Here is a 21510-nt window from a genome sequence, read left to right on the forward strand (position 1 = left end):
GGAAGACTCTCTAGAACCCTCCGTGGAACCGGCCGGGCAGGAAACGATTAAAGGGACCGCGGCGGGGGAGGGGCTCCATACCCGGGAGAGGTGCTTTGCTGTGGATCCTCATGGTCTCGAGGTTCTTGGCAGCCACCAGGCACCTACATGCTGGGTCCGTACCGGGGGCCGCATGGGACGGCCGCGAACACGAAGCTCCCAGGGCCTCCCCAGCCCCCGCCCCGGCCTCGGCCTCGGCGCCCGGCCGCGCTTGAAGGCCGGTTCCGGCGCGGAGGCTCGGAGCAGGAAGAGGCTGTAGCTAGCTCAGACCTGGCAGCCGCGGCGGTTAAAGATTTGAAAACGCGTCACGCGACCGCGGCGCCCAGACGCGCTCCCCGCCCTTCCTACGCCGGGGCCCGCCTTGCGCAGTCTCCACCTGCCCCGCCTCGCGCCCCGCGGGCCCCGCCTCGCGCCCCGCGGGCCCCGCCCCCGGATGCTGACCACGCCCCCGGCGCGCCGGCCCGCCCGGCCTCAGACCCAGCTCTCCCGCGTCCTCCTCGAGTTCCGGCTCCGCTCTGCAGACTTGCGAGTGTGTGGCAGCCCCGGCGGTGGACGCGGTTAGCCTCGGAGGCTTCACCTCGTGGCCGACATCACCTGCTAGGTTGGCTGGGACCCGGGCCTTGCAGTCGCCTCGCCACCAGGTACTCCAGTTAACCCTGTGTGGGACGCGGGGCCGGCCCTGGGCTCCTGCCGACCTTGCAGACGGGCCGCAAAGGTCCCGTTGGCCGTCGCGGCGGCGGGGCCGGAGTCCACCCGCCGGATCCGACTCTCGCAGCCCTTTGGGTACTTTGTTCTGTACAGACCTGTTCTTTCTCTCTGTGTGTATAATTGTCCTTTTTGTAGCAATAAAAGAGTGGAAAATGAAGTCTCAGGGTTTTTCATCTGTAAAACGGGAATACGGGATTATGGTAAAGACGAAATTCAGGCGTACGTGATTTGTTTTAATTTTGCTTTGTAAATGAGAAAATGCCTCACAAAACTTGTTTGGAGTATACTTCTGCTCTCACCCTACTGTTCTGCATTTCTTAACTCCTGGCTATGATAGACACTCCTTATAGTATTGATTTTTGATGGAGTACCCTCAAGACAGTCAGTACAAATAAGTATATTCAGGCACAGACAGGTGAATTGTGAGACTATTCGTCAAAGACAACATCAAGTTGGATTAGCATTGCTAAAAGAAATGATTTTGTTTTAAACATGGTTATGGACGGAGGCTGGAGCGACAGTCATCGAACTGTCTATCTTTATTAAACTGCTTAAGACTGTCGGAGCTCATTAGTAATCACAAGAAATGTCCGGAGGAGGGAGCCAGAAAGGGAAATATGTTAAGAGACATTGTACTGATGAATTTGAATTTATATACATGTGCTTAACAGACCTTGAGAAGGAGGAGCAAATATTTTTTTAAAATGAGGAGAGAATTCAATTTTCAAAGCGTAAACTACGGGAAGGAAACCGAATTTCCATGTTTGTAAACTGGTTTAAATGTTTGAGAAGCACTAATTAAAGTAGAATTAAAGCCACGAGGGGAGGGGGAATGCCTTGGAGTAGAGCTTGTGAGGTGAAGTGGAGAGTCAGGGGATAAGGCAGTGCGAGTGAGGAGAGGGAGAGCAAGCTGAGTTGGAAGAGACTGGGAACAAAACTTAATAATGGTGGGGAGGAATGGCATTTTTTTACAGAATTGGTGGTCCCAGCTTCCCGGCTAATCTAGGAGTTGGATAATTCCGAGGCGCCGATTTAGTCTGTGAAGAGAGTACTGGTTCTTAGCTGTTAGGGGGACTAAGGCGAATGTTCTGGGAAGCATACTACAAGCCTGGAACTGTAAAATTCTAATTACTACCATGTTGATGACATGACTCAGCTTTGTCCCCAACCGAGTTCAAACCGGTTAAAACCTGAATTTTAGGCTTTGGTTGTGGCTTGGGAGGTGCCACCCACTTCCTTAAGAGTAGTTAGAATGATAATAGAGGTAATTACAATTTGAGTGGTAATATAGCTAAGTAATAGATAACCTGTGGACCTGACCTCACAGGTGGAGCACACTGAATGAAGAAAGAGATGACAGTGAGGAAGAGGTGACAGAAGGGAAAGCGGGTTGTTTTCTTTTTCTTTCTTAATTTCTTCCTCTCTCTTCTCTCTCTCTCTCTCTTTGATGTTTTCAGAATTTGGAAAAGATGTAATCATGTTTCTTTGGAAAATAAAACTGGAAGTTGTTTTATGCTCTTGTGAAAGGTGATTTATATTTCTTCTGAGATAAGACAATCAAAGAGTTGGAACCATGTTAGACTCATTATGGTCATGTACGGTATAATTCCAAACTATGAATAAGCAAAACATCTACTCACCATCTAGGTAGTGTTTTTTTCAGTCAACAGTCCTAGTATCCCATGGAACTCAAGTTTTATAGCAGCCACAGGAAGAAGGGTTTGGTTGTATGAAGACAGAAGTCTCTACACATCCTGTCAGTAATCAGGACTCAGAAGACTGCGGTTTATGTTCTTGTTTCTCGTTTTGAGACAGCCTCCCTTGTAGTCCAGCCTAGCCGGGGACTTACTGTCTAGCCTAGGCTGGCCTTGAATTCAGTAGAGATCCTCTTGCATCAGCCTCCCAAGAGCTGGAATTTCAGGAATGATGACCATGCCCATCCTAAAGATCTTGAAAATAGACTTTAATAGATTCCTTAAGATATAAAGAAGGCTTTACATACAAGAATAAATGAATTGTCCAGAGTTAAAGTAAGAAAATATATTAAGTCACTCTGTTATGAAAAAGTAGAAAGCATTGAGCAGAATTTTGTGCATCCAACTTGTTTTTGTTTTATTTTATTTTTTGAGACATAGTCTCAGTATATAGCTCTGGCTGTCATGGTCTACACGTCATTATGTAGACCGGGCTGGCCTCAAACTCAGAGATCTGTCTACCTCTGCCTCCCAAGTTCTTGGATGAAAGCTGGAAGTCAACTTGTCCATAAACTAAATGTATCCTAGGATAGCTATGAATGTGGCCCAGCACATTTGTAGATGACAACATGATGTAATGGTGTCAAAAGTTTGGACATCCCTGGAACTAAGTGAACATTTATTTGGCTATGAGTCAAGAGAACTTAATTCAGTTAGAACTGGCCTAGCCTTAAAGCAATTTTATGACCCTTGGACAAGTTCTAAGTAAGTGTGTGTGTTTTTGTGTTTGTGTGCATGTGTACACGTGTGTATTCTAGACACTGAACCAGGTACTTTGTGCTTTACACTGAGTTGTATATTCCCCTTTGCTCTGTAATTTCCTTGTCTAATAATGAAGTTACTATCTGTGTAGTCTGCCTCACCATTTTTGTGATTATCAAAGGAGGCCTCATCAGCTTTCTCACATCATGTCAAACATAACCAAATACACATTTTATATTCTTGCATTTAGATGATGAATACTTTTCTAATCCTGTTTTACTTATTCCATTTAAGCCTTTCTTGCCAAAAGGTGTTTTCTTTCTTTCCTATTCATAGTAAGCCTGACTTAGACCCAGCGTTTATCTACTGCTCATTTGAGGCCTGTAATAATAATTATTAGACTTAGCTGCCAACTGTTGATGTGTATGTAACTTTGTGGTAGAAGCATTTAGGGGAGCAGAGGGTACAGCTCATGATGTCCAGGAAGCAGAGAAGACGTGTAAGGTTAAAGAGTTTGTGAACATCAGAGTGATATGCTGCCAGTGAAAGTGTACATTAGTCTGTCTGTCTAGAAAGGAAGTTTGTATCAAAATGTGTTTGTTTGTAAGAGACAGAGTCTTGCTGTGAAGTTCAGACTGGTTTGGACCTTCCACCCTTCCCTATCTGCTCCTGATTGCAGGTGCTCACCCCCACAGCAGGCTTTGTAGTAAGGGGGTTTTGTTTGTTTAACGCTTGCTTGGTTTTGATTTCTTTGAGACTGGGTCTCCCTGGGTTTTCTGGCTGTCTTGGAAGTCAAAATGTAGACAAGCCTGGCCCTAAACTCATAGAGATTCTCCTGTCTCTGCTTCCCAAGGGCTGGGGTTAAAGGAAGGTGTCACCACACCCTTCTCTGTATTTTTAATATTATAGCCTATCTTAGTTTACACTTAGGTAAGTGTAGGAAGACTACAAAAAGATACATGAATTGGATATTATATCATCATGGTTTCTCATTGAGAATTTGAAAACCTAAGTATAAGAGATTGCTTAAGCATAATTATATACTACTCTGCAAGTGCTAAAAATGACATAAACATTTATCACAGTGTTTGTTTACATTTATAGCAGAGTACTAACTAAACATAAATAGTATTTACTGTTTTTACAAAACAAAATATGCACATATATCAATATCTATGTGTTTGTATATGTATATATGACTTCCAAAAGTAATAATATTGCCTGTCTCATTAAGTTTTTGTAAAGATATGTGGGAAGCCGCAAACGCCATTACAAGATGGCGCTGGTTTCAATAAGCTGATGCCCATGAATATGGGTAAACAACCAATGTGCACATGTGCCATAGAGTTTTTTGCGGAGTCACTGCCTGGCAGGAGGCATGTACATGAGGTACTGAAAGCATAACCAATCAGGTATAGACACGCCTCTCCTAGGCCTATATAAGCAGCGCCAGTTCTGGGGCTCGGGGTCTTTCGCCTACGCAGTCAGTGCTCTCCCAATAAACATGTTGCAGAAGGATCCTGCTGTGGCGTCTTTCTTGCTGGCGAGTCGGGCGTCTCGCAAAGATACTGATTAAGGTTGTGTGCTTTTATTTTATAACTATGCAACAATTATTGACATGCAATAAAAATTGAGCTATATTTAATGGTAGTCTGTTCCAGAGTAGAGAAGATATCTAAGCAATGTTTATCTGCAAACATAGATTTTGTAAATGGTCATCACTTGGCTGCTTTTGTTCTGGCTCTTGGTCAGAGGATGTTTTGTACCTGTTGGTTACCTGTCCTGTGGACATGATGTTACTCTTACAGCTTAACCAAACACATTCTTATCAGAGGCTATATGCTATTAGTGCCAATTGCACACTGGCTTCCATTTATAACTTACTTTTGGCAGTGATAAAATCCTGTGTTTTGATATAATTTTATTCTGTTCTATTTTGTTTGTTTAGTGCTGAGGATCAAACCCAAATGTTGGGCATGTTAGGCAAGCACTCCTGATTATTGTTCTTATAACTTAACAGGTAATTTTGAAGGCATTTGCCATTCAACTTTATTACATATATGCATAGATGTATTTTATATATATGTATATATAATATGTATATATATATATATATACACACACATATTATCTTAATTTTTGCTTTAATGGATTTTTTTTCAACCAGTTAAAAAGTATGGAGCCTGAAACTGAAGGGCCGCCACCAACAATCCCAGTGACTCCTCTTCAGCAAATGATTGCCTCCTGTACTGGAGCTGTACTGACATCACTAATGGGTAAAACTATGTCACCGGTACAGATTATGTAACTTGGACTATTCCATTAGAGTTTATTATCCGTGAAGAAGTGATATAGATTTTGAAGGGTGCAGTGTGGGATACCTGCACATTGCGCATATGCATGTTTGTTATTTGTGCACGTGTGCATGAGGACAACCAGGGCTATGTTAATAGAGAGACTCTTTAAAAAAAAAAAAGGAGGGAGAAATATGTTTTTAAAATAAGAATTCTTGAAGGTCCCTATCAACATTATGAAACTTTAACAATTCTTTTAAGTCTTTTAAACTAGAAAAAGAATAAATATTTGCATATAGAATATCATAATTTGGGGTGACTTTTGTGGCTTTAGCTTCTTATGTTTCATATAGCCATAGCCAAATGGTATAAGGATAGGTTAACATTTGAATGGTTTTATGTTGACTAGTTTGTTTAATTAAGATAACAAGTGACTAGAACATATAAACCAATTGCTTTACACTGTATCTTTAAGTTAGAATTCAAGTTCATAATGGCTTTAAAAATTACCTACTGTGACTTTCTTGTTCTCTCATGAGGAAAAGTTTCTTGAAACCACAATTTAATGTTTTTTTTTTTTTCCTATTTTCATGAACTAGAGCATGCAAATGAAAGTATGAGGCAACCTTTCTTTGTTGTTCCCAAGTAGATGGCATCAGCTAATGCTGACAGAGAAATTGATCAGATTGGGAAGACTAACACGATCTAATTTTTAGTTTCTTGTTTTTCTCAAATCTTTAGACTTTTAGAACTTTCATAGATTGCTTTAAAGAACATATTTTCTAAAATTGTAGTCTGTGAGTTTTAACACTAATGGAATTGTAGTTGAAATGACTAGTCCTTGTGAGAAGTGACTTGTAGTCCGTCTTGTGGACAGAAATGCTGAGGACCCCATTAGGAGCACCTCAGTGGTGGGACACACATTCATTGCTATTTTTAGATAAACAGCTTACCCTTTGCATAGGAATGAGGAAAGGTATGACTTGATGTATAGTTTTCTAACTTACCATATACACCATAGAAAATTAGAGACATCCTATCTTAATAAAATTTATATATCCATAGTGACACCCCTGGATGTTGTTAAAATTCGACTCCAGGCCCAGAACAACCCATTCCCCAAAGGTATGTATATTAAACTTTTTAAACATATTTTTTTAGACTTTTAAAAATGTTACTGTACTCATTTTTGTTTCCATGATATTTTTGTTAATTTATTAGAATTGATACCTTATCTAGAAACATTTTTCACCAACTGAGGTGTAGGCAGAAAATATATATATACATATATGTATATATATATATATATATTTTTTTTTTTAATACAAATTTGTGAATGACCGTTTTGCTGGGTATAGTAGTTTGGGCTGGCGTCTGTGCTTGCTGAGAGCCTGTAAAACATCTGCCTAGGCACTTCTAGTTTTTAGAGTTTCTATTGAGAAGTTATGTGTTATTCCAATAGGTCTGCCTTTATATGTTACTTGGTCTTTTTCCCTTATAGGTTTTTTGTATGTATAGTATTCCAGAGAAAGCCTGCTAGGGTTGGGCATGGGCTGAGTGGGGAGAAGATCTGCTTTATCAGCTGGATGTGGGGGAGTGGGGTGTGGGGTGCTCAGCAGGTGATCTGCTGCCTAGCCAGGTGTGAGACTGGGGGATTGGGTGTGGAGGAGAGGAGGGAGAGGTGAAGATCTTCAGTTAGCCTACCTGCTTCCCTGGGCTGAATGGCCTATGGCTTCCTGGGAGTTGCTGGAGTCTGCTGGAGTTGGAGGCTGGGATAAAACAATGAGTGGGGGTGGAGGGATTTGGCGGGGAAGAGCTGTGTGATCATTGGAAATGGGACATGGAGGTGAAGGTAGGCTACAACAGATTCTCTGCTGCAGAGCTGGGGATGACACTGGAGGGTTAGATTTGCAGGAAGAGAGGGAGATGTGGAGATCTGCAGTTGGCCTACCTGTTTCTCTGATTGTTGATTTATAGAGAGGGAGATGTGTAGATCTGCAGTTGGCCTACCTGTTTCTCTGATTGTTGATTTATAGAGAGGGAGATGTGGAGATCTGCAGTTAGCCTACCTGTTTCTCTGATTGTTGATTTATAGTGTAGGATTACTCATTATGTCTGTGTAGAAATTGATCAAAATAATTCTATATTGTATCAGATGGACAAGAATACCAGCAACTTCATAAGGGTAGGGTATCACACACTGGTAGCAAGAGCTAGACTGGTGTCTGAGCTGTAGTAAATCCTCCCTGCTCTGAGAATGGAGCTCAGAGGGTGCATTGCTTTCCTTGCATGTATGAAGCCCTGGGTTCTATTCTCAGTGGTAGTACACTGAAGGGGGGAAGAAAAAGAAAGAATAATAAAATATGAAATAAATCTTTCCTGTTAAAGATATAGAAATGAGGTCAGATGAATAGTCATATTTCAGATAAGGATAAATGTAAAAAGTGACTAAAAGGTTACTTTTGTGTATTGAAGTTGTGGAAGCAGAGCAGATGGCATTATGACACACAGAATTTCTGTAGTTGACACAGGACAATCTGGTCAGCAAGTAGGAAACCATTAGGACAAGTTGTAGTAAATTAGGTAAGCTAACAGCTGGCTAGACAGAGCAGTACACATAGAGAAAAGGACAAGAATTGCGCTACTTACATTAATAACGTTTGTTCTGCTTATTTTGACATGAATTCCCCATGTGTACAAGAGTTGACATGTAAACATGTTTCTCTTTCTTCCATCTCCCATCCTGCAGGTAGCCTTAAAAATATTGCTGTACACATGTTTTTAAAGCTGAAGGTCAGAAAATATAAAACCCAGTAATTCATGTTGTCACTTCACAGTGTGAGTTTAGAGGCCAGTTCTGGCTTACCTTAAACATGAAGGTTCCAGCCAGGAAGTTATCTTTCTGTACTTATCTAGTCTCACTGTGCATGCATTTTATCTGTAAAAAAATACTATAACTTTGTGAAATAACTACTGTAATTGTACTCTGCTTTCTTAGGAAAGTGTTTTTTATACAGTAATGGACTCATGGATCATATGTGTGTCTGTGAAGAGGAGAGCAAGAAAGTGTGGTATAAGAAGCCAGGAAACTTCCGTGGGACATTGGTAAAGACATGATTTTATTTGCAATCTTTGTATGTTTTCTTTTTCTTTCTTTCTTTTTCTTTTTTTTAGTTATTTGATTTTTTAATTGGTTATTTTATTTATTTACATTTCACATGTTATGTCCCTTCCCAGTTTGCCCTCCACCCTATCCCATTCCTCCTCTCTCACCCACCCACCCACTCCCACCTCCCCGCCCTGACATTCCCCTACTCTGAGCATTAGGCCTTCACAGGACCAAGGGCCTCCCTCCCATTATCAGACAAGGTCATCCTCTGCTACAATGCTGCTGGAGCCATGGGTCTCTCCATGTGGTAGTTTAGTCCCTGGGAGCTCTGGTTGGTTGATATTATTGTTGTTCTTCTGGGGTTACAAACCCCTTCAGCTCCTTCAGTCCTTCCCCCTAACTCCTCCATTGGGATCCCAGTGCTCAGTCCTATGGTTGACTGTAAGCATCTCCATTTGTATTGGTCAGGCTCTGGCACAGCCTCTCAGGAGACAGCTATATGAGGCTCCTGTCAGTAAGCACTTCTTGGCACCAACAATAGTGACTGGGTTTTGTGGCTGCATATGGAATGGAACCCCAGGTAGAGCAGTCTCTGGATGGCCTTTCCTTCAGCCTCTGCTCCACTCTTAGTGCCTGTATTTCCTTTAGACAGGAGTAATTGTGAGTTAAAATTTTTGAGATGAGTGGGTGGCCCCATCTCTCAACTGGATATGGATCCAACTCTCAACTCTGGATGTGGTCTCTACAGGTTCTCTCTCCCCTTTGTCGGGTATTTCAGCTAATGTCATCCCCTTTGGATCCTGGGAGCTTCTTGCTTTTCTTTTATTTCTTTGTTTTGTACATTTGGTATTTTGACTATTATGTGATGGGAATAATTTCTTTTCTGGTCCAGTCTATTTGGAGTTCTGTAGGCTTCTTGTATGTTTATAAGCATCTGTTCCTTTAGGTTAGGGAAGTTTTCTTCTATAATTTTGTTCATGTTTACTGGCCCTTTGAGTTGGGAATTTTCACTTTTTTCTAGACCTATTATCCTTAGGTTTGGTCTTTCCTTTCTTTTTCTTTTTTTAATTAGATATTTACTTTATTTATGTTTCAAATACTGTACCTTTTCCTGGTTTCCTCTCCGAAAACTCCCTATCCTCTCCCCCTGTTCACCAACCCACCCACACCCGCTTCCTGGCCTGGGCATTCCTGTACATTGGGGCATAGATCCTTCACAGGACCAAGGACCTCTCCTCCCATTGATGACTGACTAGGCCATCTGCTACATATGCAGCTGGAGCCATGAGTCCCCTTTGGTTGGTGAGTTAGTCCCTGGGAGCTCTGGGATGCCAACAAGTGCTTACTGACATAAGCCTGTTCTAGCTGTCTCTGGAGAGGCTCCAAAATACAGAGGTGGATCCTCAAAGCCTCCTATTGGACTGAGCACAGGGTCCTCAATGAAGGAGCTAGAGAAAGGGCCCAAGGAGCTGAAGGGGTCTGAAGCCCCATAGGAGGAACAACAATATGAACTAACCAGATTTGGTCTTTTCATTGTATCCTGGATTTCCTGGATGTTTTGGGTTAGGAGCTTTTTACATTTTGCATTTTCTTTGACTATTGTGTCAGTATTTTCTATGGTATCTTCTACATCAGAGATTCTCTCTTATATTCTGTTGGTGATGCTTGCATCTCTGGCTTCTGATCTCTTTCCTAGGTTTTTCTATCTCCAGGGTTGTCTTTCTTTGTGATTTCTTCATTGCTTCTATTTCCATTTTTAGATCCTGGATGGTTTTGTTGAATTCCTTCTTCACCTGTTTGGTTGTGTTTTCCTATAATTCTTTAAGGCATTTTTGTGTTTTTTCTTTAAGGGTTGCTACCTGTTTACCTGTGTTCTCCTGTATTTCTTTAAGGGAGTTATTTATGTCCTTCTTAAAGTCTTCTATCATCATTATGAGATGTGAGTTTAAATCTGAATCTTGCTTTTCCTGTGTGTTGGGGTATCCAGGACTTGCTGTAGTTGGAGAACTGAGTTCTAATGATGCCAAGTAGTTTTGGCTTCTGTTGCTTATGTTCTTGTGCTTGCCACTTACCATCTGTTTATCTCTGGTCTTGTCTCTGACTGGAGCCTGTCCCTTCTGTGAACCTGTGAGCCAGTGATCTTAGGTGTGTCAGCACTACTGGGACACCAGCTATCTCCAGCTGGGATTTGGGTATGGAGATCTGTGATCCCTGGCTTCTCAGCAGTTCCTGGGTCCTATGGGCCCTGGGCAGGTCCCACTTGGGCCAGGTATTGGAGCAGTAGTGGTGGTATTACCTGTGAGCTTAGGTGTGTCAGTACTTCTGGGAGACAAGCTATCTGGGCAGTTATTTGTTTTCTTATATATGACTTTCTAATTATTAGGGAATTAAAAGTCCATCATATTAAATTATGGTAAAGAAAAATATTTCTTCCCTTTATAATTTGTTAAGATTCCTTTGTGTATCCCGTTTATATATAGGGAAAGTAGCTTTTTAAAATTATTTTTAAATTTCTTTAGAATTGTAGGTCTCCCATTTTTTAAAATACATACAGAGTTATGTATGTTTTGTCCCCGTATCCTCGATAGTAACATTAATGTACTTTCCAAGAGAACACTGTAAGCGTTTTCTTAGTTCCTTTAAAGAGTACTCCGTTTCTTTGTGCACTTATACAACCTGTAACCTCTGGCAACTTGTAATCAGTTCTTGATTTAGAAAATGTTGTCATGTGAAAATGCTATGTAAATGGAATCATGGCATGAGCTACTTTTAAGGTTGGCGTTTTCACTTTGAGTAATAGTTAATAGTACAGAGACTCTTGGAGGTTGCAGGAGTCCAGTATTTGTTCCTGTCTTACTGCTCGGCGGCTTGGCGCAGATGCAGCACATTTCCATGCAGTTACTGTGCACAACACCTCCTACAGACATTCATCTTGGCGGGTTGGTTGGAGGGGTTTATGAGGGTTAGTTATTCTTTAGCATTTCTAAGATTTTCTTAGAGGAATGTATTTCACTTTTTTTCCCAGCTTAGAGTGAAATGACATCTTTACTATATTGGGTCTTGTAGTGACTTTTATTTATTTATTTATTTATTTATTTATTTATTTATTTTGAAATATTGTCAGTCCATGTAGTCTTGGCCTGGAACTTGATAGGTAAAGGAAGCTGACCTTGAATCCATAGAGATCTGCCTTTCTCTGCCTCCCAGGTGGGAGGTGGGGAGTGAAGTTGTGTGCTACCATGCCCACCTTCCAGTGCATTTTAAATCTAATTGTAACATTACAACTGAAGCATTTCTTCTTAAATGTTTGAAATTGCCAGGTTTTTTTCATTCAATTAATAGCTAAGTTATATTAATGTGGTTACAGATGTAAGGGCTTACACTTGTCCTTTCCTTTCCTGTTTGTTTTGTTTTGTTTTGTTTTGCTTTCTTTCTGTTTTGTCGTTTTTCTTGCCTTCCTTTATATTACATGTTTTATCATTCCATTTTTATTAGTCATGCTTTTTGTATATATATTTCTTAGCTGAAGCAGTCTAATTTTTTTTTTTTTTACTTTAAGATGTTGATACATGAACATTCAGTGTTTTTGTTTTGTTTTTATTGTTGGCTAATTTGAAATCTTTGTCAAAGAACTTAGACATCTTAACTCAATTTCAGTGTTTATTATTGTCTTTCTTCATTTAGTATAGCACCTCCCTAGTTCTTATGATGGTGAATGAACTAAACACTGGGCATTTTGAATGTTGTTTAAACCTTTAAAACAACAACACTGTTTCCAAAAGGCAGAGGGAGTATCACATGGTTAATGCAACATCGCTGGAAATCTGAGTTCTCCATTCACACCCAGTGGCAGCAAGTTTGAGTGAGTTTTGACTCTTTCCTCTGACTGGCTCTGAGCTGGAGTGACCTCACTACTGTCAGATGATGGCAAAAGTCTTCCCTCTCCACTGTTCCTCTTCTGATACCACCTTAACATAGTAGGAAGACATGTTATCTGGGGAATAGGAGTTTTCTCGTGTTGACCTTGTATAACCAACCCACTAAAGGTTTTGCAGTTCGCCCACGCACCCTCACAGGGGGAAGTCTAGGCAGCTTCCTTGGTTTTGCTGACAAGGGTCTGAGTTGGCTGCAGTACAACAATATTTCTTTTTAATCTGTATATTTGTTTACATGCCAAACGCTGCTCCCAGAACCTCCCTCACCAAGTTCCTTCCTCCCTTCCCTCTTGCCCTTCTCCTCTGAGAGGGTGGGACTCCACCCTGGGTGTCCCCCAACCCTGGCACATCAAGTCTCTGCCAGATGAGGTGCATCCTCTCCCATTGAGGCCAGACAGGGCAGCCATGAAGACTGAATTGCCTGTCAGAGCAAATGTCTTAAAAGTTACCCTGCCGAGCTTCCTTGTTTCGGGCTTGTGAGTTTGTGAGTGGCTTCTTGTCTTAACACAGTATTTTAAGTGCACCAGTGTTGTGATTTGTCTTCACATTTTTTTGAGTCCTACATAGCATACCATCTTATGAATAGACTTCATTTTATTTCTCTGTTTATTAGTTGGTGGACATTTAGGTTATTTCACTTTGGGAAGTGAATAATGCAGTTATCAACATTTAAATTTTGTGTGTACATGTGTTTTAATATCTCCTCCATGTATATCCTGAATTGAATTTTTGGTTTATATGGTACTAATTTGTTTAGCTTTTTGAGAAACTAACTAACTGTTTTCCAAAGTGGGTATACCATTTTACTTTTTCTCCAGTCCTCACTAGGACCCATTTTCTTCTCTCTTCTCTCCCTCCCCTCTTCCTTCCCTTCCTTCTTGGCTGGCCTTGGGTTTTCCATTGCCTGGCTGAGCCTCACAGGTAGCTGGGGTTACAGGCTTGCAGCACTGCACCTAATGTGTCTTATTTTAATCTGTCTGCTGTGTTCAAAGTGGTTCTGATTTTTATTTCCACAGTGATTAATGATGTTGAACATAGTTTATCATGGTGAAACTTCTATCTTTTGACAGTTTTTAAGTTTTTATTATTAAGTTGTAAGAGTTTGTTACTAGCAGGCTTTGCTTTAGATTCTGACTGCTTTTGATTCCTCATCAGAGACTTTTTATAACATGGTCTGTAGTGACACTTTCTCAGATTTCATACTTAGAAGAGAGTCTATGATCAATTCTGCCTTTTTTGTAGTAATCTTATGAAAACTTTTTATTTAAAATAATTTAACTTGTGTATATGTGTCTGTTTGAGTCTATGGCCACATGTATGCAACTACCCAGAGGTGAGAAGAGGGCGTCAAGTCCTCTGGAGGAATTTGTGAGCCACCTAAAACGAGTGCTGACATCTGAACTCAGGTCCTCTGGAAGAGCAAGCTTAACTGCTGAACAATATCTCCAGCCCCTCAAAAGCTTATTAGGTAGAAATAAAATAAATTAAAAAAAAAAAAAAAGCCAAAGCAAGTAGTGGAGACTTCAGTCTAAGAATGTTGTCTGGAAGCATTCCATCTTATATATGTGAAATTGTTTTATAAGAAAGGGTATTCATAAATCCAAGAAACTTATATTTTAGATATTAATGGTTAAAGCATTCAGATTACTAGTTATCATTATAAATCTTTACTAGGTTTAAAGATGAATTTTGTTTATTTTTCTGCTTATAATTTTAGGATGCCTTTTTAAAAATTCTTCGAAATGAGGGCATAAAATCCCTGTGGAGCGGACTCCCTCCTACTCTGTAAGTTGAAATTCACTGTTTTCTATTAAGTTATAATCAGCATAGTTGAGCAAGGCCTTGTATTTCAATGTTAGAACTCTTTCACTCCCTGAAGTATTGTTTAATGAGTTTCACACTATACATTTGATATTCTAGAAGGACTCACAAAACCCAAGGAAGATTATATTCATATATATGGGTCATTGCAGTTAGACCATATTCATCAGCAGGTGTCACTTTTGAAAACTCTTTTCCTGGCCTGGCGCAGGGTGTACTTATTCTGGCAGTGAGTAAAGCAGCATGTGAAGGGTTTCTGCCTTGGAAAACTCACCTGACTTTCAGAATGTAGAGTGGTTTTCTTGTTTTTTGTTTGTCAGTTTTTGGTTTTTTGAGACAGGATTTCTTAGAGAAGCCCTGGCTATCCTGGTACTAGCTCTATAGACCAGGCTGGCCTTGAACTCACAGAGATCTACCTGCTTCTGCCTTCCTTGTGCTCGGATTAAAGGTGTGTGCCACCACCTCCTCGCCAGTATGTACAGTTTTTATTGCATGTCTACATACTTTTTGTTTGTTTGATAATAAATGATTTGATACTTTTCTTTCTGTTGTGCTAGTAGATATGTTGAATATTTATATATTCAATTCTAGTTTTCTACTAAATACAAGTTTGTGAATGAATATAAACTCAAAAAACTGAATATAAACATCCCAGCAAATGTTTTGGCTTCCTCTTGTCTTTTGTATGGAGGGAATTACTCAGCCTTGAAGGATGCTTGAGGCATGTACTTTAAAGCCTAAGATGATAATCTTAGTGACAGCTCCAGAATCAGTCCTATTTCTAAATTCTTAGCATGGACTATCTGTATAGTATTGAAGCTGTCACTGTGATTGTGATGACACACCATAAGCAGAGTGATTTCTTGTTGCACTAGTCTGTATGATACACTGGTGCCTGAAATTTTTATTTCTATTTAAATAATAATTCCCTTTAATATTTCACTTTAACTGTCATCAGAATTCCCTCACAACTAATGAGTATAATGCTGACAGTGTAATTGTAATTTACTTCTACTTATGAACAGCTGTGGTATATGAGCTGATTTACAGTTATTCTTATTCGCAAACACTGGCTGCGATTTTAATGGTTTTCTGGTTGACTCTAGAATATTTAATATTATCCTTGAAAGAGTTGAAACCAAGAAAAAGGTAACATGAGAAAATCTTTTGACATCATTAGATACTCTATTTTAATCTTTATAGGCATTAAGAATAAGTGAGGATAACATAGACACGTGAACTATTGCTGTAGGAAGGGAAAATCCAGGGGCAGAAGGCTTCAGGGAGGAAAAGGTCTCTGTGGGGATGAGGGAAGGGAGCAGAAATCAACCAGAACAGACATCTGTAAGTGTCACAAGTGACCTTTGCTTCATGAGCTAATTAAGATTTTAAGAATATACAGAACATAGACTTAACCTGGAAGTAGAAATTGCAAAGGCGAGTTTTCCAGAGTGAGGCTCCCTTGTAGCATTCCTGGTGTGCTTATTTAAAACTGATGTAGAGTTATTCTTAAGCTTTTAGGAAAAGTTGGTGTTGGGAAGATGGCCATATAGTGCTCTCTGTGGAAGCCTGAGGCCCTCCATTGTGATCCCCAGCTCCCACTTTAAAGTGCCAGGCACATGGGAGCACACATGTAATCCAACCACTTAGGAGGCAGAGACAGACGCGTTCCTGCTGCTTGCCGGTCAAGCAGTTTAACCATCGGTGAGACACCCTGTCTCAAAAAGAAATCGGGTAGAAAGCAACTAAGCAAGACATCCAACTTTGACCTTTTGCCTTTCTGCATGCTTACACACAAATCCTATACAGGCACATATGCTACACATGTATACACAGATATGTACACACTCAGATTTCTCTCATAGAGTAATTATACTAATATGTGAACTTAACAGTATAGGTGCCTTTTGATAATCCTGAACATATTTTGTGTGTGCTTCTGACAGAGTGATGGCAATTCCTGCCACCGTTATTTATTTTACCTGCTATGAACAGTTAAGTGCTTTTCTGAAATCCAAATTAGGAGAAAATGAAACGCGAATACCAATAGTTGCTGGGGTTGTCGCCAGATGTAAGTAATGATGCTGTTTTTATTTAGATTTCTACTTAGAACATCTAAATGTGGATATTTACAGAGACTATGTATAATGTACAGAATACTGCTATGGTGTGTCTTGCATTCTAGTTTGTAGTAATTGTTGGTATCTATACTCCACAAGCCATGTAGAAAGTAGGTGATTGCCATCAGGAGATAGGATTATCTCATTTTCATTGAATCTTAGCCAGTTAGTAAGACCGATGTCAGAATTGATTCTTACCTAAATTTTCAATATATGAGTTCACACATGACTCAGGCCAAAACTTTTATAACATTTCTTATAATAAACTCTAGGATTTAGAGCTTAGTCAGAAGGAAGATTGTCTCTGCCTCTGGGTAGGACAGTCTCTGTTAAATATGCTTCCACTGGGCATGGTAGCATGTGATTTAACCCCAGTCCCTGGGCGGTGACCTCTAAAGGCCTGATTCCATATAATGAGACCCTTCCTTCAAAGAAGAGGAGAAGGAGAAAGAGTCGTGGTTTATTCGCAAATACTGGCTGCGATTTTAATGGTTCTCTGGTTGACTCTAGAATATTTAATATTATCCTTGAAAGAGTTGAAACCAAGAAAAAGGTAACATGAGAAAATCTTTTGACAGCATTAGATACTCTATTTTAATCTCTATAGGCATTAAGAATAAGTGAGGATAACATAGACACGTGAACTATTGCTGTAGGAAGGGAAAATCCAGGGGCAGAAGGCTTCAGGGAGGAAAAGGTCTCTGTGGAGATGAGGGAAGGGAGCAGAAATCAACCAGAACAGACATCTGTAAGTGTCACAAGTGACCTTTGCTTCATGAGCTAATTAAGATTTTAAGACTATACAGAACATAGACTTAACCTGGAAGTAGAGATTGCAAAGGCAAGTTTTCCAGAGTGAGGCTCCCTCGTAGCATTCCTGGTGTGCTGACACATGCAATTTCTCTAAATGCAGGAAACTTGAGTGCATAGTCTGTGGTGGTGGGAAGGGGGAGATTATAAAACAAAATGTATAAGCATTAACTTTTGCCCCCATCATGCATGCTTTAATTTATGTGTTCTCCTGTTTGTATTAGTTGGTGCGGTAACAGTGATAAGTCCATTAGAACTGATCAGAACTAAGGTGCAGTCTAAGAAGTTTTCTTACAAGGAATTATATCAATTTGTGAGCATGAGAGTGTCTGAAGATGGTTGGATTTCCCTTTGGAAGGGCTGGGCTCCTACTATTCTTAGAGATGTGCCTTTCTCAGGTAGGCTTTGTCTTATTTACTAGCTGTTCATTTTTAAGGAGCTTTGTCTTATTAGACCATATACTTTGCTAGGTTTCAAAAGTAATTATTTTTTCTGTATTGACCACAAATTTGTAGCTCATTATTTGTATTTCAGAACTATACAAGCCTATAAACAGCTTCTAATTCAGGTCCTTGTATTGAACTGCTGCTAAGCATTCATTAGTATGTGTTCATACTCAGATAGTATTAACTACTTTAACATTATCCTAAATTAAATAAATTATAATCAATAAGGCAAGTAAAATACAAATCAGAATATTATAAATGTACTTAAGACCATCTTTAAATTAACTGAACTTAATTTTTAGTAAAACTAAATACTAAATACTAAAAAATTCCCATTAAATAAGTATTCTATAAGAGACTATTATAAATCAAATAGGTAATTATCTTGACTTGATACTTTATTGAGACATAAAGTAAGTAATTAATCACAGTTTCCTTTGCCAGTTTACTTTTAAAAATATTTTCTGGTTTATAAAAAGAAACACAGATATATGTTTACAAAGTGAATACCTCTGAACTTGCCATGTCATCATACGAGCTTGAATGTCTGCCCGCTGTGTTAGATCATGAAGCTGTTCATATACCCTTGCACAGCTGCCCCACACCCTACCCCCCAGTGGTAACTTCAGACTATTGGAGTTGGTTCTCTCCTTCAACTGTGTGGGTTCTGGATTTATCCAGCTTTTCAGACAAAGTAGCAAGTGCCTCTACCCACTGAGCTGTCACGCTGTCCCCCGTACTGGAGTTTTATCATCTTATTTGGCTATAGAATGTTTTCCAGTTTATTATGCTTAAAAGTACATTGTTTAGTTTTGATCTTTAAAACCATTTTTCTACTCAAAAGTTTCATAAGATAGATACATTTAGCTTTGTAGGTAATGTGTCTTCTTACTTTTTACTCTCGTATATTTCTTAGTCTGGTTTGTATTGCCGTGAAGAACAGCAGAGGAAACTCTTATAAAGAAAAACATGTAATCGGGGCTGACTCATAGTTTTATGCATTTGGTCCATTATTGCCATAGCAGGAAACATGGTGGCAAGTAGGCAGACTTGGTGCTAAAGAAAGAGCTGAGAGTTCTCCATCTTCATCCGAAGGCACCAAGGAGAGACACTGGACAGACTTGAGCTTATAAGACCTCACAGCCCACCTCCAGTGGCATACTTCCTCCAACAAAGCCACTCCCTATGTCCAAGCACTCATACACATACATCTGTGGGGGCCATTCCTATTCAGATCATCACATATATGTATAAATAAAGTGGTGCTGCTATGAAAAATAATTTTATACAATTTCTTATTGTACCTAAACAACAGTTTTCTCATATTGAACTGCTGATTCATCCAAATATCTTAAGTATATTTCTGATTTTTCTAATTTAGTTTAATTTTTGTGGAGTCAGGGCCTCTCTTTGTAACTCTGGCTGACCTGGAACTTGATAAATTGAACAAACTGGCCTCAAATTCACAGAGATCTGCCTACCTCTGCCTCCTGAGTGTTAAAGGTATGTGCCATTATGCTCAACGAAAAGTGACCTTTTTTTTAAAAGTGATTATAGCCAGGTGTGATGGCTCATGTCTGTAATAGCAACATTTGAGAGACTGGGACATGAGGATCTCCATGAATCTAAGGCCAGGCTAGACTACACGGTAAGACCCTGTGTCAAAAACAACAACAAGAGCCCCTCAAAAACAAGACTGAAGAGATGGCTGAGCAGTTAAGAGCACTTGGTCTTTTGGGTCTCGTTTCCATCACTCGCATGGCAGCACACAGCCATCCTAACTCCAGTTCCAGATCTGATGCCCTCTTCTGAGTGTTGTTGGCACCGAGCATGCCAGACATATATGCAGGCACATGAAATAAAATTCACAATAACAGAAGACACAAAAATAGGGCCAGCAAGGTGCCTCATGACCAGAGCTCAGCTCCAGGACCCACCTAGTGGAAAGAAAGAGAGAACCAATTGCTGTAAGGTGTTTTCAGATCTACCTGTGGACTCACACACCCACACACAATGAAAAACTGTAGTAACAAAATTTAAGTGATTATATGCATATATGCACTTATCACCAATTATGTTTTCTGCTGCCTTATACTTTCATAAGCTTGTCATTGGCAAAGTCCTTAAGTTATGTTTATTTGCTTAAAGTGCCTCACTTTGATTTGTATATCAGGGATTACTTACAAAGGTTGGCATTGTTTCATTGGCCATTTGTTTAGAGAAAATTGATTTGTGGATATAGTTGGTAAAGAGATTTGCATGTATGAGTGAATTTTGTCCTACTGGTCTATTTGTCTGACAATAATTTGCCAATAATACAGTCTAAATCGCTAGTGCTTTATTAAGAAATAATCTTGATGTTGCCTTATTCTTTTCTAAGATTGATAGATGTGTGTTAATATTTTTAAGTGTTTGATTAGCTGTTTAAAGTTTTCTTCATAAAGGTTATATGCACTCTATATTTTATAGGTATACTTCACCTTCCAGGTTTTGGTAGCCTTTGCTTGTTATTTTGTTGGGTGTTGGATACTGAACCTGGGACATTGTATGTGCTAGGCCAGTGCTGTCCCTTTGAGCCACTCCACCAGACCTTTCTGATTCTTTTTAAACCTGTATTTTTACAATAAATTTGCTTCATAAAGCTTTGTGGGTAATAAAGTTGCAATTGAATTTTGCCTATTAGATGATATTTAGCTACCTTTTAAAAAATGAAGAGACTCTAATTAGTGTAAACATCTTTTGAAGTTCTTTTGTAGATAATGTATATTAGGTCTTCAATGTTTTAATTTTCATTTATTTTAATTTCCTTTCTTCCTATGTATTAGTAGTTACTTTTGATAGAAGTTTTTGTTACATATCTTTTACCATTAACATCTTTTTATCTCTATATTTCCGAGAATTTGAGTTAGCTTTAAAGGAGTGTTAATTTTCTCCAGTGTTTTCCATCATAAGTAGGCTCTTCCATGGCTTTCTTACTACAGTGTGCAGATGAGTCATATTAAATACCCTTATATTTCTGGAATACTTCATCTGGCCATGGTGTAGCCTTTCATGGCACTCGGGTCAGTGTGCCTCATCTTCTCTTGGTCCTTACACTGTTCTTGTCAGTAGATTGCCTGTTCCCTGACCTTTCTCCTGCTGGCCCTCTCTCCGGGTTCTCAATTTTATTTCAACAGTACTGATGTAGTTGGTTTTGTTTTCGTTAAAGATTGTTAAATTATTTTCAGAATTTCAGTCCCCCTTTCTAATCCCACCTAATTTTAGGTATAAAGGGCAGCTGGAATCAAGACTAGAGTCCCTGATTCCCTTTGATTTGTACATCATAGTTCTTTCTCTGAAGTCTACAATGTTTTCTAACTTGTGCTCATGTCATTCTGTCTTACAGCAATGTACTGGTATAATTATGAAAATTTAAAGAGGTGGCTTTGTGAGAAGTCTGGTTTATATGAACCAACATTTATGATCAACTTTACTTCAGGGGCATTGTCTGGTTCGGTAAGTTTGTTGTTGTTGTTGTTAATATTCCAGAAATTTTCTAATTAGTATTAAAAACAGTTCAAGATCTTATCAAGCATTTCATGTATATTGAGAGGACACTTTTTTCCTGTTTCAAAGAAATAAATTCTACTATCTAAACTTTTAAAATGCTCTTCCTATCAATGTTTTTATTCTACACACATTTGATTTTTAATAGACTTGTACTGGTTACATAATTACAGGAATTATGATTTGGTGTGACATAACACTTTTTTTTTTGATTTTTAATATTTTT

General features: G+C 39.4%; 1 protein-coding gene across 2 annotated transcripts in view; it reads left to right on the forward strand.

The window, feature by feature from the left end:
• The first annotated feature begins 477 nt into the window (after nucleotides 1-477).
• The window catches only part of Slc25a40 (solute carrier family 25 member 40), a 28000-nt gene continuing 6967 nt past the window's right edge, over nucleotides 478-21510 (forward strand). The window contains exons 1-9 of one of the 2 annotated variants that reach the window (XM_021162590.2): nucleotides 478-680; nucleotides 5152-5223; nucleotides 5371-5479; nucleotides 6563-6622; nucleotides 8496-8602; nucleotides 14259-14326; nucleotides 16309-16433; nucleotides 17517-17690; nucleotides 21124-21233. In XM_021162590.2, the coding sequence (XP_021018249.1) occupies nucleotides 5380-5479; nucleotides 6563-6622; nucleotides 8496-8602; nucleotides 14259-14326; nucleotides 16309-16433; nucleotides 17517-17690; nucleotides 21124-21233 (744 nt within the window). In that variant the 5' untranslated portion in view covers nucleotides 478-680; nucleotides 5152-5223; nucleotides 5371-5379. The remainder of the gene's footprint in view (nucleotides 681-5151; nucleotides 5224-5370; nucleotides 5480-6562; nucleotides 6623-8495; nucleotides 8603-14258; nucleotides 14327-16308; nucleotides 16434-17516; nucleotides 17691-21123; nucleotides 21234-21510) is intronic. The other variant, XM_021162591.1, reaches the window with a different exon arrangement.

This window comes from Mus caroli, chromosome 5 (assembly GCF_900094665.2).
Source record: "Mus caroli chromosome 5, CAROLI_EIJ_v1.1, whole genome shotgun sequence".
Lineage (NCBI taxonomy): Eukaryota > Metazoa > Chordata > Mammalia > Rodentia > Muridae > Mus > Mus caroli.